The sequence below is a fragment of the Helianthus annuus genome, chromosome 5, assembly GCF_002127325.2.
Source record: "Helianthus annuus cultivar XRQ/B chromosome 5, HanXRQr2.0-SUNRISE, whole genome shotgun sequence".
NCBI lineage: Eukaryota > Viridiplantae > Streptophyta > Magnoliopsida > Asterales > Asteraceae > Helianthus > Helianthus annuus.
Genome location: NC_035437.2, coordinates 14442917 through 14459846, shown reverse-complemented (window position 1 = coordinate 14459846; position 16930 = coordinate 14442917). Strand labels below are relative to the sequence as shown.

General features: G+C 37.6%; 1 protein-coding gene and 1 non-coding gene across 2 annotated transcripts; one reads left to right on the top strand and one right to left on the bottom strand.

The window, feature by feature from the left end:
• Positions 1 to 4229: 4229 nt before the first annotated feature.
• TRNAG-UCC lies at positions 4230 to 4301 on the bottom strand. Its single transcript has one exon. It is a non-coding gene; the product is annotated as a tRNA-Gly (tRNA).
• A 1714-nt stretch (positions 4302 to 6015) lies between these two features.
• On the top strand, positions 6016 to 11244 carry LOC110942725 (RHOMBOID-like protein 1). The gene is given in 8 exon segments (XM_035989831.1): positions 6016 to 6358; positions 7400 to 7455; positions 9272 to 9391; positions 9500 to 9663; positions 9899 to 10158; positions 10247 to 10364; positions 10471 to 10574; positions 11070 to 11244. Coding segments are annotated over 8 exon segments (1332 nt in total). The 5' UTR covers positions 6016 to 6023.
• The last annotated feature ends 5686 nt before the right edge of the window (positions 11245 to 16930 follow it).

Below are 16930 nucleotides of genomic sequence, written 5' to 3'. Positions count from 1 at the left end.
TCAAAATTTTGGAACGAATTGGAAAGGTGGCCTACAGGTTGGAATTACCTGCTGAGTTGGGTAATGTCCATGATGTGTTTCACGTATCGCAGTTAAAGAAGTGTTTGGCTGATGAAACACTAGTTGTACCATTCCAAGAGCTGAAGATAGACGACAAATTACAGTTTGTCGAAGAACCAATTGAAATTATGGATCGGGAAGTTAAAGTTCGTAAACACAGCCGTATACCGATTGTGAGAGTTCGTTGGAACTCAAGGCGTGGCCCAGAGTTCACGTGGGAACGCGAGGATCAGATGGAACTTAAGTATCCACATTTGTTCCCCAAAGACAAGACAAAACCTAGCAAACCTAATGTTGATGCAACTAGTGAATTTCGGGACGAAATTCCCATTCAAGTTGGGGATGATGTGATACCCCAGGAAAACCAGTGAACGATATAACTTACCTAGCTTCCTCAGTGAGTGCGTACCAAATTTCGGGACGAAATTTCTTTTTAGTTGGGGATACTGTGACAACACGTAATTCGAACCTACTTTGTGTAACGTTACGTGCTTACGTGAACTATGTTAATTGAATGAATGTATGAATGTTATGTTTTATTATATGTGAATGTGTGTATATATACAAGTGATCCGACCGCACAAAACTCACGATCGCACAACATTACACACGACCGCACAAGTCCACTTCGGGCCTTATCTCTTGTTATCGGACCAAAGGGGCAGCCCATGATGGGCCGGCCCACTCCCTTTATACGAATAGAGGATGGGGTATACCTTTCATAATTTGCAACACACTTCACACACACAAAACCCTAGTTCATATTCGGTTCCTTTCTCTCTCTCTCTCTCTCTCTCTCACGCACCCGACGGCAAACACCCTCCGAAGCTCGTGATCCGGATCGATTCTCTCAACCGGACGTGGTTGACCACCCTTAGTTCAAGAACCTTTTGTGTATCTTACCGAGCAAACCAAGGTGAGTTCACTGCATTTCTCAAGCATGTGTCCCGGTGGTTTGGGACAACTGGTAAACATTTGGAAGGGAACCTTGGGTAAATAGTTAAATTGGGTTTTGATTATTGAACATGGAATCAATAATTATCTGGGCATCATTACCAATGCTTGGTTAGGGGCATTGGGGTCTGGACACTTCCAGGTTATTAAGGGGCACACTCCCCGGATACATATGGGCACACTCCCTAGGGTATCTAGCATGTTATAAGCAACATCGTATCATGACGTTGAATCGGCTTAATAGACATTTGGTAACATCACACGTAAATAAAACTTTGAACTCACCAGCGTCGTCTGACACACTTGTCTGCATACTTGCAGGTCGTTAGAATTCGTGATATGGACTTGCTATCTGGAGTGCTGGAGTGGTCATGGATCGAGGCTCTTGGATTAACCTATATTCGATACATTGGTTTTGAGTATTATTATGAACAGTTGTTAAACGAGTTACAACATGCTTCCGCTATACAACTCTTGAGAATTAATATTATGTTTGACATTTTCTATTGGTGATTAACGACATGTTTTATTTAAATATTTATCGTTGGTTCAATGTGATTGGTGGCTCAGACCCTGATGCGTAACACGCCTCGCGGAGTTTCCGCAGGTGGTATTTTGGGGGTGTTACAAATTTGAACTGATGGTAAATTCGTAATTTTAAATCAGGATAAAATCGTAATTTTATTGGGCCAATAGGAGAGTGACAGGTGCCTGACACTGTTACACCTGCCGCACTTTTTCCCCAATTGAAAGCCTTCACTATTACATAGTGACGTGAGCCACTTCTTTTTGTAGTTGTGGATAATTGGGGTAGCAAAAGAACATTTAGCATCAACTGATTAAAGCTTAAAGAAACAGTACACAGAGAAATTTATACACAATGAATTAGATAGCAAGTAATTATACCTTTGCAAGCTCAACATTCCAAGAAAAATTATCCGCTAACCATGGTCATCTTCTTTGTAGTAACTCTCCACAATCGAAGTGATTACTCATCTCAAAAAGTCAAATCTCAAGTTCTAATGCATCGATTTGAACTTGAATCTTTATCAAGTCAATTCATAAATTAAACTTTTATTATAATATACTCATTCAAGTTATTTGACTTATGATTTAGTTATACATCAATGCTTAACAATGTAGGGGCGGCAATTCTTGACACGACCCGTCAACACGGCCTAAACCTGACTTGAAAAGAAAAATAGGTTTGGGTCGACTAACACGACCCGTTTAAAAAAGAGTCGGGTTTGGGTAGACCCATATTAAAAACTGGTCGGCTTTGAGTTGACCCGTCTAAAAAACGAGTTGACCGTTTAACTATTTAGAAGAAAAAAACTTTTATATTTTTTGTTTTTGTTTTTCCCATTCTATATTACATAGTTTTAATAATTTTAGTTTTGACACATTATATTATTTATTTGTTGAGTGAATTGTCATTTTAGTCCCCAAAGTTTGTCCTAAATTGGCACTTTAGTCCAAATAATTTCTTTTTCTTCTCTGGCCCCTTACTTTTCTATTTTTTCGTCATTTTGGTCAAACCCATTAATTTCGTTAAAAATGTCAGTTAACTCATACTAAATAGTTTGGTAGTTGTCATTTTCATCCAAAAACCATTTTTTTCTTTTATTCAGTTATATATATAAAAAACTTTAATTAAAAACCCTTAAACTAAAAAAAATTAAAATACATATTCATATATATATATATATATATATATATAACCTTTAAATTTATAAAAACAGAATATCAACTAATATATATTAAAAAACCCTTTAATTTTTTCAAAAATATTCTTATATATAATAAAAATCCACCAATCCCCGATTGTTTTATATGTCGATGTGGGTGGTGATGGGTGATGGAGGTGTGTGGCGGAGGTTGGTGGTGGTGTGGAGTAGGTGGGTGGTGATGGGTGATAAAGGAGGTGGAGGTGGTGGTTGTGGACCTGTGGTGAGAGAGGGGAGGGGGGGGGGAATGGGGGGTTGTGCATTGGTGGAATTTTATCATATATAAAAATATTTAAAAAAAAAGTTAAAGTGGTTTTTCAATATATATTAGTTAATATTCTATTTTTAAAAAATAAAGGTTTTTTTATATATTAATATATATTTTTATTTTTTTAGTTCAGATGGTTTTTTAAATAAAGTTTATATATATATATATATATATATATATATATATAGAGAGAGAGAGAGAGAGAGAGAGAAAGGTTAACATACTTCACGGCTTATCATACTTCACGTAGGAGACAATGGTAACCATTGGATCAGGGGTATAATCACGCATGGACCACATAATCACGCATGGGACCACATAATCACACACGTTATTTTGGTCAAAAAAATAATTACGCATGTTATATATTTCGTGAAGTACGTTAATGTACGTTAAGGCGTGAAGTACATTATACTTTCTCTATATATATATATATATATATATATATATATATATAACTGCATAAAGAGAAAAAATGATTTTTGGATGAAAATGGCAACTACCAAACTATTTAATGTGAGTTAACTGATATTTTTTAACAAAGTTAGTGGGTTGGACCAAAATGACAAAAATAAATGAAAAATTCAGAGATCTAGAGCAAAAAAAAAAAAAAAAAAACTATTTGAACTAAAGTGACAATTTAGAACAAACCTCAGGGACTAAAATGACAATTTACTCTTTATTTGTGACACTCATACTTATCATTAAACATGTTATCGACAACTAGCTTAATACTCGACAACTCGCTTAATAGTCGACAACTCTCTTATAAATCTTCAACGTGTATGACTCATTTAAAAATACGGGTTAAAATGATCGGGTTCAGATTGACCCGAATTTATATGGTTAGGGTTGAAATTTTTTACCAAAATAATAATAATAATAATAATAATAATAATAATAATAATAATAATAATAATAATAATAATAATAATAATAATAATAATAATAATAATAATAATAATAATATAGGTCGGGTTAAACATTTCAACCCACTAACATGTCAACCCATTAAACCGACACAATAGACCCCCCAACTTAACATATATTTAAGAACATAAAGAATTGGAGAGTAAGATTATACCTTTTGGGAATAAATTACTTGTGCTGAATTGCTTCCGATCAAAGGTTCTTTAGAAAGAGCAACGTGCTCATCACATAAAAATTGGATGCCATGTGAAGAAAACTAACGTAGTGTTATGTGTAATAATTAAAAAAAATGCGTTTGCCGGGAGTCGAACCCGGGTCTATTGCTTGGAAGGCAATTATCCTAACCGTTGGACTACAAACGCTGTATGTTTCACCTACTAAAATCATTTTTAAAGATATTCGAAGTGTCAACAATTTGGTTTGAACTAATTCGGTTTAACCTCTTTTCCTACATTAAAAAGACAGTTTTCGTTCTTTATTATCATAATTCATGACCTTTCCTGTTACATTTATGTTGCCACCAATATCCATCGAGTTAGATTTATAATGGTATAAATGTATAGGCTATGAAGCATCTCATAGCCATCCCGGCGACGGTTTAGGGACGGAAACGCCGCAGGGACGACTAGGGACGTTTCCAAAACGTATCCTGAAATCGGGGGACGACAACCAAACGTATCCATTGTTTCCGGAATATCTCGCCGGAGCAACCGCAACTCTGGTCATTTTCTCCGACTAAAGAATCTTGAACCTGACAACCAAACGTATCCATATATAAACAAAATTTTTATTTATATATAAACAACTGGCCGAGTTACATCAATATCGCAGGTAAGCGAGCAACAAGCTGCGCCGCTACCCCCTTCTGAATAGCAAACCCTAGCCTATTAAAGACAAACCCCTGCCCCCCTGTTGATGAGCAACTGCTGTGGACAACCTTTTGGACCCTAGTCAACAAACGGATAGCTTCTGGGGCTAGGGAGCCAAAGGTGTCGAAGGCGAAGGGGACAAATGCATGTTGGTTATCAGCACATGCTTTAGCGTGTTTATCCACCTTTTTAGATTCCGCTTTCCTTATAGCATGTCCTGCTACAAACCCGCTTTCCCTTAAACCAGCTAAGGGGGAGACTCCTGTGAGATCCACACAAGCATGTTTCCCTCCCTCCCAGCCAAAAACGAGCAGATCCGCTGGTCTTAATGTAGATCTCCCTTCCATCGGATCTGTAAGGAAATTCACAGGGGCCTCCTTCTTGGCAGAAATCCCCGCTCTCCTCAAGATGTCCCCCAAGACATAGTACTTCTACATTGGTACTTCTACATTGGTAAAGCAGCGACTAATGCCGAAAGATGAGAAAGAATGGGTAGCAGCGCTCTCATTTTTGTAGGGTTTTTAATAAATTGTCTTTTTATCACTTTACACCCTCTGGTTTTCTTTTATTACACTTTTAGCACTAACTTTTAGGGAAGAGTTTAGTAAAAAGTTTGTTTTTTCTCCATTTAACCCCTTCTATCTTGACTGTTTACATTTGGTGTCTAAACTTTTAGGTTTATAAAAATAGCACAAGGTTTAAGATCGTATCACATTATATTTGTTTAATATATTTTAGAATTTGTTTAATATATTTTATTTTTTATATTTTTTTTGCCGTATCCGTATCTTGGATTTTTTAAATTTTGTAGTTCCCTATACCCGTATCGTCCCCGTACTCGTTCCCGTTCCCGTGCTACATTGTGTATAGGTAATCAAACTTAATCATAGCTCATGCACAATGTATATATTGCATTTGTTTTCATTTTCTTCTGTTAAATGGTTAAATTCCCATAAAATATTCCAATTGCCTTATGGTTTCCCATCATGTATACTCTTCCTAGAAAACTCATATCATCTTTCTCGTTCCTCCAACGTCATTAACCTAATGTACCATAATTTTCCGACCACCATGATCCGTCATCAACATCTACTCTTATTATTCTTTCCATAAAAATATCCAAAACCCTAATCACAATGCTCAAACCCACACCACCACCACCACCCCGATCTTGATCCACATTTCTTCTTCCCTGAGGATCGACCGGCCATCGTCATGGCTTGGTCATCCGGAAGGGAGTCACCGATGCTCGAGATCCGGGTGCATTCCCACCGTGGTAACTCCCCTACACCAGATTCTCCAACCCTGATCACCAACCAATCATCACGTCCTAATGATCACCCTTCGGTGCATGAATTTAAACCTTTTAAGGATTGGAGTTGTTGGTTAGTGCCTACAATTGTTTCCATAAATGTGTTTCTCTTCTTTGTTTCCATGTTTGTCAACAATTGTCCTGCCCATTCAAACAAATGCATCGCACCAGGGATCCTTAAACGCTTGGCTTTTGAGAGCTTCAAGATAAACCCTCTTCTTGGTCCGTCTCCTGCCACGTATGTTGTTTGCTCGATCGTTTTAATGTTATACGATGTTTTAACATTTTGATCATTGGGAGCATGTAGTTGATGGTTATACACAATTTGTTAGTCTCAACTAGATGAAACCTTGAATTTGATGAAGATTAGGGTTTAGCTATACAACAACTTTTTTTGTGTTTGTAAATGGTTTAGAGATGTGGTAGTTACTACTATGGGTAGCGAGCTCATGCAAACCATGGCAAAGAATTCAGGATGAAGTTTGCTCGTTTTACCAACAAACTTGGCTTGAATTTGCTAGTAAAACGAGCAAACGTTATCCTGACTTCTTTTCCATATTGGGATTCTATGTAGAGTCATGAGAGTTATTGGTTAAAAGATGCCAACTCCGTTTTCTCCTTATCATAGTTCGCTTGCCACACTGTCAGATTTTCCTTAAGTTCACTCATAGGTATAGCGAACCGCCTATTTGTTAGATATTTTAGTGTAATCGGGATTGACTTGGTGATCAAAGCGAATAATAATACACATCAAGCAAGTTAGGTGGTACGGGAGTGCACGCTTGTTTGAGTTATTATAATTCGAAGTGTACGGGCGGAGCCCGTACTCTACGGGGGTTCCAAGGGGGCAGTGCCCCCTTGTCGGGGGTCCGGGGGCAGCGCCCCTGGGAGCAGGGTCCAAGGGGCAGAGCCCCTGGCTGGGGTCGATTTATTAGAGTTATTAGAGTTAACTGCCATTGGGCAGTTACACCCCAAAACCCAATTTCGTATTCATTTTTTGATCACAATTTTCTGGTTCATCAATTCACACAAACAACATAAACTAGTTTAATTTTCTTGAAATCAGAGATGTATCCGATTGAATTATTCGGGTGAACCACCGAAATAATTTGATCTGAGAGTGATTACACGCCTCTCTGATCGTCCGGTTTCTGAAAATTCCCCAACAAATCCAAAAAAATGCCTAGAAGTAATTCTCAAGTCACTAAACGGCCTACAAATCCAAAAGGATCATTATGCACCATAATGGTTAAGCAACATATTTCACCCCTTTTTCTAGGTTGGTAAAAATGGGAGCTTTAGAATACAAGAAGGTAGTCGAAGAAAGCGAAGAATGTTGGAATTAATGTTGACTATTTAGCTTTTATTAGTTAGTAATTGGGTTGGAATATTTAGTTTATTAAATAATAGTTTTAGTAGTTGGACTAGGTATTAGAGTTGACCGAATTGCATGGATATTTACGTTGGTGTTGGCACATGGGGTAGAAGTATGGGTCCACTACTACCAAGTATTTAGGAGTAAATATAGTATTTTTTGTTTAGTGTAAGGCTATTTATAGCCACATGTGTTTAATGAATTGTGTGGATGTTTTTCTTTAATAAAAGTCTTGTTCACCTCTCAGTATATTTCTGTTCACGAGTTTGATTGTGTATTTGTGAGGGACCTGAACCAACATTTGGTATCAGAGCCTAGGGCTCGGGTGAAGACGGTACAACTGGTTTGAGAGTCGTGTACGGAGAAGGGGGTGCAGCCCTCTAAACTGCAACGGCTGAAGAGAACGAAGAAAGGTGAGACGAAAGAAAGAGTTCGCAGACCGATGTCGGCGAGTAGAACAAAGCCATAATTGATCGGTGGCTTGAAAGAAAGACCGAAGAACTCGCCAGGAAGACCGTAGGCGTGAGGAAGACCGTTACCGGAGAAGAATCAGTGTCGTGATAGACCGAACGGCGGAGACCGAACCAGTTCTTCATCCGGAAAGAAAGATCGTGACCGCTGCCAGAAAGAGAATTCTGGTGGGAGATAGCAAGACCGCCGTTGGAAACCTTGTTCCGACGGGAGAAAAGAAGAAAGAGACCGTGGCCGGAGATTGATTTCTGGCGTGAGACCGAGAAGACCGAAGAAGCCGCACGAGACCGACGGCTTGAAGAAAAGCAGACCAAGACCGTGGTAACCGAGACCCGTGGTTGCCTAAGAAAGACCGAAAGAAGCTTTTCTTGGAGAAAAAGCTTAGACCAAAAGACCAATTGTGAACAAAGACCGAAAGTGTTCGCATTACACCGAGCCGTGAGCCGAAGACCGAAAAGGGTTCACGCTAGAAAGAGAAAGGGGAAGACGGGCCTGCGTGGTCTGCGTAGCAAGACCGAGATAGTCAAGATTAAGGGGGTGATTGTTGGAATTAATGTTGACTATTTAGCTTTTATTAGTTAGTAATTGGGTTGGAATATTTAGTTTATTAAATAATAGTTTTAGTAGTTGGACTAGGTATTAGAGTTGACCGAATTGCATGGATATTTACGTTGGTGTTGGCACATGGGGTAGAAGTATGGGTCCACTACTACCAAGTATTTAGGAGTAAATATAGTATTTTTTGTTTAGTGTAAGGCTATTTATAGCCACATGTGTTTAATGAATTGTGTGGATGTTTTTCTTTAATAAAAGTCTTGTTCACCTCTCAGTATATTTCTGTTCACGAGTTTGATTGTGTATTTGTGAGGGACCTGAACCAACATTTGGATTGTTGGGTTAATCGGGTTTGATTCGCGGGTTAGTTCACGGGTCTCACGGGTCACGATCACAAGTTCAGTTCGTTCAACAAGTTGCGGATAATAAGAGCAAGTAAAATAGGGGTAAAAGGGTCAAACAGAACTTATCGTGTACGAGGTTCGTGGACGTAGGTTGGTGGAAGATTTGGTAGACTTTGACCGATTTACATGCAAGTGCACGTTGGGTTGAAGAATGGTTCACATCTTTAGCTATTTATTAGGAAGAAATAGTTTTTTTATTGTTTTTATTTCCACGTTTGTTTTTGTATAGGCTATATAAAGCCAATTTATCATGAATAATAGTGTGATGTTTTTGAGAGCATTTTCTCTTTTCCTCCATATTATATCGTCTGCATATTCTCCATACATAGTGTTTTGTGTGTGAGAGGTTAGGGGGAATGGCGCATCCTAACTTGTATGTGGTTACATGCCGGTGTGTTCCATGCGTTGGCAAATATGTTGGGTTTAGTCTTTATAGGGTCTCGCCTCGAGCACGAGTTTGGATTTTGTAAGTATATCCTTCTAGCATTAGCCAAACAACATTCTTAATTTAGTAGACATGTTCAAACACACTTCTAACCCATTTTAATTAGTTATGGTACATTACCTTTTGTAGTGAGAATTGGGGTGCTTTATATATTATCTGGAATTGGTGGCAGTATTTTATCGTCACTGTTTGTGAGAACAACCGTCTCCGTTGGTGCTTCTGGAGCAATATTTGGCCTACTAGGAGGAATGCTCTCCGAACTTCTTACAAATTGGACTATTTACGCCAATGTTGTGAGTCTAGCACACTTTGTTTAACATATATTTGTATGTTTAAATAAGATCATGGTATCGTACACGTAAAAAATAGAAATTTTGGAGCCGGGGGACTTAATTGGAGCAACCTTTGTATCCTCTGGGATAGACGAAAGGTTTGCTCTTCCCAGACTCTACCAACAACATTGCTATATATGATTGAGATTTTATAGGATACATCAGTTTGTTCATAATCATATTTTCGGTTTGTCAGCTTGCTGCATTATCGACCCTCATCATCGTAATTCTCATCAACATTGCTATCGGAATTCTTCCACACATAGACAATTATGCACACATTGGCGGATTTCTCACTGGCTTTTTCCTAGGGTTTGTAATTTTAATCCGTCCACAGTTCAAATGGATCAACCAAAGACATGTCCCTTCTGGATATATAGCTCCCACAACAAGAACCAAATACAAAAGTTGTCAATACATACTTTTGATTATCTCCCTTATAGCTTTACTCGTAGGGTAAGTTTCTTTTTAATCTAATTGTTCACAATTTCATGCATTATTATGACATTTTAAATTTCAAGTTTTGCATTTATACCGATCGCAGATTTACCACAGGCTTGATTTTGCTAACTCGTGGAGTTGATGGAAACGACTATTGTTCTTGGTGCCATTATCTAACGTGCATCCCTTCCCCTTTATGGAGTTGTGAGTCACATTGTAGGGTAAGGCCGGGTTTCAAAACATTTACTGAGTCGATTTCGTTGATACTTGGTCATATGATACTAGTCGATGAACACTCGAGCATAACATGTGCATTTTGTAATTCAGTTGGAGCAGTTAGACAAACAATTGAACATGACATGTCTAACAAACCAAAGGTCCGGTTCTTATACGCTCGAGGATCCTAATGACACCATTGAGATGCAAAAGTTGTGCTTAGAACTTTGTAGCTGAACTTCTCAACAATCAATTGATTTGGCATAGCAAACTGATTTTTTGTCTAGACTTTTAGACATTGTTCATGAGTATTTTTTTGTTGGTTATCGTAATTTAGACAAGAAGCTAGGTTTACTATATGAATTATAGCAACTATATTAATTTTGTTAAATAGTTTTAGTTTTGTAAATAAAAATTGAGGATTTGATTTGAAAGAAGAATTTTGTTAAGCCTTTTCTTAAAACAAATTGTAAAGAAAAACAAAATATTTGTTAGGCCTGGGCCAGAAAAGAGCGTACTGGGCCAGGTGAAATGGCCTTGTAGACAGTCGTTTCAAACAGCGAGGCTTAGGGCTAGCATATTAGGAGGGTAGGGTGGGTTCCGTGTCGGGTCAAAACGGATTCTGGCCCAAAATGAAATCAAGTTAAATGGGTAGTTCGAGAAAAAAAAGTATCAAAGTAGATTCACCCACGATATATTTCTTATGGTAGACAAACGATAGTGGAGGTGGCTGTGGCAATGGCGGGGATGGTGGCAAGGACTACAAGGTCATGTCGGGGTGGTGGTGATGCAAGGATGGTGTTGGCGATGTCGACAATGGGTGGTAGAGTAGCCATCGGCGGTTGTAGAGGCGTCAACGACAATGGTGCCACCGTGTCAATATAAACAAATAGGTGGTGGAGACAACAAGATTTATAACAGTTGCTCGTTTTGATTGGTTATTTGACTTGAGATGACCCAAATTGAGTGGTTGTCTAATTTGAGATGACCCCAATTAACTGGTTGTTTAAACAACAAGATTTATAATTTAAAAAATATGTAAAAACAAATTAAACAATTGAAAGTTTGTTCAAATGCATACAAATACATCAACTTTCAAATCATTTTCTTAACAAAGTCAAGATTCTATAATCCAAAAACGAACTGTTTTTTTGAACGGCTAATTTCTTTAATCCCATGTCGTCTGTGAGACTTGAACCCAAAACTTTCCTCTTTCCAACCTAGGTATTTTTAAAGGCTTTGTCTTTGACAGTGGACAGCCACCCCATTGGTAATCAAAAACGAACTTGAATATCATAAACTTAGATATTTGAGTTTTTATGAAATTTCAGATTTATTATATGTAATAAACTTTTAATACTAACCAAAAGGCAAAACCTACTAGAATAATATTATTTGAGTATTGTTTGATTAGTTGGTGATTGGTCGCATTCATTATTTAATTAGACCATAACATTATCTAGCATTGATCATCCTCAACGCCCATAACCGCCGTCAGCAGCCATGTTTCCGGCAATTATGCCTGATCTTGTGGACTCATCATCACCATTAAAGTGGTTGACAAATTGATAACTTATAAGTTATTCAAGCTCACCAAGAAGAAAAATAGTACAACTTGAATATAAATAATTAATTTCACAATGTCAAAAAGGTTAGAATGTTCGTTTTTAAGATTATATATTTCAGAAAATGTGTTGTTTATTTACTTTATACTAGGAGAAAGATGTACTCAAAAATATATTTTGGGTAAATATGTTACAAAAATATAATAATAATTTTCTAATTTTTCTGAACGACGAAACTTCTATAAAAAATATAGAAAAATGGCTAGCAAGAAACTGGAACTCCAGGTTACAGAATTACATCTCGGATATTGAAATCATACCACCTATCCCAACAAAGGTTTACATACTTTGATCTATTGGAAATCCATAAATACAAGTTCTCCTTGATAGTATTCGCCGTTTTATTGAAATGCAAATAATTTTCTAATTAATTCATGTTGTTTATAAAAAGTAGTATTAAGTATTATTTTGATGATAATTTATCGTTCTTATCGAGCTATAACTTATATAATAAGTTACATTAGTTTAATACGCAACTATAATTAATGGGTTCGTATAAATTATTATTTATTATTAAAAAATGATTTGAGTAATTGAATTTGGTACGGATTGAACGGGTACGAACTACGGACGGTGCATGGAATAATGCATGTTTACCCACGTTCTTTCAATAGGCCATGTTCCTCAACATGCCAACTTGACAATACCAAATCAAATATACATTTTTTTTTGTGCAAATAAAATATCTTGATACGTGGTTTTTCAACTGATAATTACATGTATGTATGCATTATATGTTATTAGTTATTACTATTAATGATAGATTGATATCGGATATATATGTGATGTCTTGTATTCCTGTATGAGTATTATTACATAGGTTTAATGTTCATCAGTTCTGTTTAAATATAATGAAAAACATGTGAATAATATACCTGTTACAGCAGACAGGGCGGTAGAGAATCCAGTCAGAGATGCAGCCATTGAGTTCGACATCTTTGTCAAGGTGATCCGGTTCCTCCTTAGGGTGTAAGGTGATGATGGTGATGAAACCGAAAGTAGGGTTGATTTCGGTTATGGGGAGAGATACGGATTTGATGTTATGAGGGTTTGTAATTGTGTAATTTTTCTAACCCTTAAACTCTCTAATAATCCCCTTATTTATACACCCAAGAGGAAACCTAATTAGTTAATAAGGGTAATATGGTCCATCAACAATTACCAACTAATTATTAATAGGTTATTAATATATTTTGATCTAATATAATATAAATGATTTTGATGGCTAAAAGATTAAATATTACCTTAATAATATATTTAATCTCCCACTTAGCCGAGTAATCATTTATCATGAGTATTAGGTAAGCCTGGCCAGGAGTTAACACTCATTTTAGCTTTAAACCAAGAACTATAGCAGAGAAATACAGCCGTTGAATCATCATTCGACTCTGGACCCCCATTAGTCATACTATAGCCTCAATTTAAAACCTAATAGTTACGATCAAAATGTGTATAAGCCCTTTAGCGTCTGATTTGTATTTATATTTGTCTATATGTCATTACACCGGCAGAACATATGTTAGAGACATACAAAATCAAACTGAGGAAATTTTATTAATTAAAACATAAGCTAGTACAATATGCCATTAAATAAGGTCTTTAGTAAGTCCCATATTCGATACATGTTCTTCGAAAACTTTAGGCGGGAGACCTTTAGTCATCGGATCCGCTAGCATATCTTTAGTACTAATATACTCAATACAAAGATTATTTTCCTCAACTCGTTCACGTACGAACAAATATTTTGTATCGAGATATAAACCAGCTCCATTCGAACTGTTACTGTTCGAGAAACTAACGGCAGCTGAGTTATCACAGTAAAGCTTCAATGGTCTAGAAATGGAATTAACGATTTTGAGTCCAGTGATCAGATTTCTAAGCAACATTCCATGACAGGTTGCGTTGTAAACAGCAATGTATTCTGCCATCATCGTGGAAGTTGTAGTTAACTGTTGTTTATGACTCTTCCATGAGATAGGTCCGCCTGCTAACATAAAGATGTAGCCCGAAGTGGATTTCTTGTCATCTTTACATTTGGCAAAGTCAGAATCAGAATAACCTACCACTTCTAAGTGATCACTTCTTCTATAAGTCAGTTTATAGTCTTTCGTCCCTTGCAGATATCTAAGGACCTTCTTAGCTGCTTTCCAGTGATCTAGACCAGGATTAGTCTGATAACGGCTTAGCATTCCAGCAATATAAGCGATATCTGGGCGAGTACAGACTTGAGCATACATCAGGCTCCCGACTACTGACGTGTAAGGTATCTGGCTCATTTGCTCCTTTTCAACCTCTGTTGTCGGACACTGGAATGAACCGAAAACATCTCCCTTAACTACTGGAGCGACGAAGGGTTTGCATTGTTGCATGTTGTAACGTGTAAGGACACGATCTATGTAAGCCCTTTGGGACAATCCTAAGATCCATTTGTGTCTATCTCGGTGAATTTCGATGCCAATGACGTAAGAAGCATCTTCGAGATCCTTCATGTCGAAGTTATGCGAGAGTAACTGCTTCGACTCATGCAACATGTCTAAACTATTACTTGCCAATAGAATATCATCTACATAAAGGACAAGTATAGTAAAGTTACTCCCACTCATCTTGAGGTAGGTGCATTGATCCACTTGATTCTTCATAAAACCTTGCCTCTTCATGACTTCATCAAACTTGAGATACCATTGACGTGATGCTTGTTTTAACCCGTAAATGGATTTCTTCAACTTACAGACCAGATGTTCCTGACCTTCAGGTTTAAAGCCTTCAGGTTGTTTCATGTAAACATCTTCGTCTAAGTCTCCGTTAAGGAAAGCAGTTTTGACGTCCATCTGATGCAGCTCTATATCAAAATGAGCTACCAGGGCCATAACAATCCTTAATGAATCTTTACGAGAGACAGGTGAAAACGTCTCTTGATAGTCGATTCCCTCTTTTTGAGTGTAGCCCTTTGCAACCAATCTCGCTTTGTAGCGTTCAACGTTCCCATTCAGATCCAGTTTTGTTTTGAACACCCATTTACAACCTACAGGTTTGGCACCATTGGGTAATTCGACTAAATCCCAAACGTCATTTTTCTTCATGGATTCAAGCTCATCAATCATTGCTTTGTTCCATTCAGAAGACTGATCACTACTAATGGCTTCATTATAAGAGATAGGATCATTGAGCTTTCCAGCATCCATTCCAGTCAGGTAAGTAACATAATCATCCCAATTAGTAGGCCTTCTTTGCCTAGATGACCTCCTGAGTTGATTATTGGGTTCAGCGTTGTCTTGGTTTTGAGCGTTTGATGTGCCTTCGTTACGAGGTATAATGGGTTCTGATTGTGGAGATGGAGTTTGTGCAGTGGCTTCAGGTGCAGTTGCATGGGGTACAAGAGGAGTAAACGGAGTAATGGCAAGCAACGAGTCTCTCCCCCCGCGTCTTGTACTTCTTGCAATTCTTCGTAAGGGTTGGTACTGCTCCAACTAACCTTGAAATCCTCCAGGAACGCAGCACGCTTGGTTTCAACAATACGGGTGACATGGGAATGACAATAGAAACGATAACCTTTTGAATGATCAGGATACCCGATAAAGAAGCAGGTAACTGTTTTAGGGTCAAGTTTCCTTAGGAAAGGATTATATAGTTTTGCTTCAGCAATGCAGCCCCATACTTTTATATATTTAAGACTCGGTTTCCTTCCTGTCCAAAGTTCATAAGGAGTTTTAGGGACAGACTTAGAAGGAACTCTATTGAGTATATGAACAGCTGCTTTTAACGCTTCAGTCCAGAGGAATAATGGTAAATTAGTGTTGGCTAACATACTGCGCACTATGTTCATAAGGGTACGATTTCTTCGTTCAGCGACACCGTTCTGCTGAGGTGTATCAGGCATGGTGTATTGGTTCACAATCCCCTGGCCCTTACAAAACTCATAAAATGGACCAGGAGCTTGACCCACAACAGTATGTCTTCCATAATATTCACCGCCTCTATCTGATCTCATAACTTTAATCTGACGATCTAATTGCTTTTCAACTTCAGCTTTATAATCTTTAAAAGTTGTAAGAGATTCAGATTTTTCCTTAATAAGATACAAGTACATGTAACGAGAATAATCATCAATGAATGTGATAAATGAAGTATGTCCTGTGATGCCAGCGATTTGATAGGGACCACTAATGTCAGTGTGAATGAGTTCTAATAAATTAGAGCTCCTAGTGGCACCTTTCTTATTCGCTGATGTCATTTTGCATTTAAGACATTTGACACATGTTCCAAAATCAGTGAAATCGAGAGGAGGTAAGACTTCATCCTTTACGAGACGATTTAATCGTTCTCTTGAGATGTGGCCTAAACGTTGATGCCACAACATAGATGAAGTCTCTAAGTCTCGTTTCTTTTCCATCTTTGTGAGTGATTCATTAATATTAAATGACAACAAAGATTTGGAAAAATTATCATCTAGTTCTAATCTATAGAGACCACCATCCAGAATGCCAGTACCATAAACAACAGAATCATAGAGAATAGAGAGTTTGCGATGACCATGAGAAACGACAAAACCATCCATGTCTAACTTTGGTCCTGATACAAGGTTCCGAGTTACCTCAGGAACATATAAGGTATCATAAAGTTTAATACATAAACCAGTTTTCAAAAATAATTGTAATGTTCCTATGGCCTTCACTTCTAATTCCCGATCATCTCCAACTTTAAGTGTTCTTTGGTTTCTTCCAAGCTTCCGGATTGTAAGGAATCCCTGAAGTGAATTGGTAACATGAACCATAGAACTAGAATCAAACCACCAAGAATTAGCAAGGACGTTTAAATTAAAGGACTCAAGTATCATGAAAAAGTCGTTACCTTTCTTAGCCAGCTACTCCTTGAAGTCAGGGCATTCCTTTTGCTTATGTCCTGTCTTCTTACAGAACTTGCAATAGGGTTTGCCTAAGGAGCTCTTA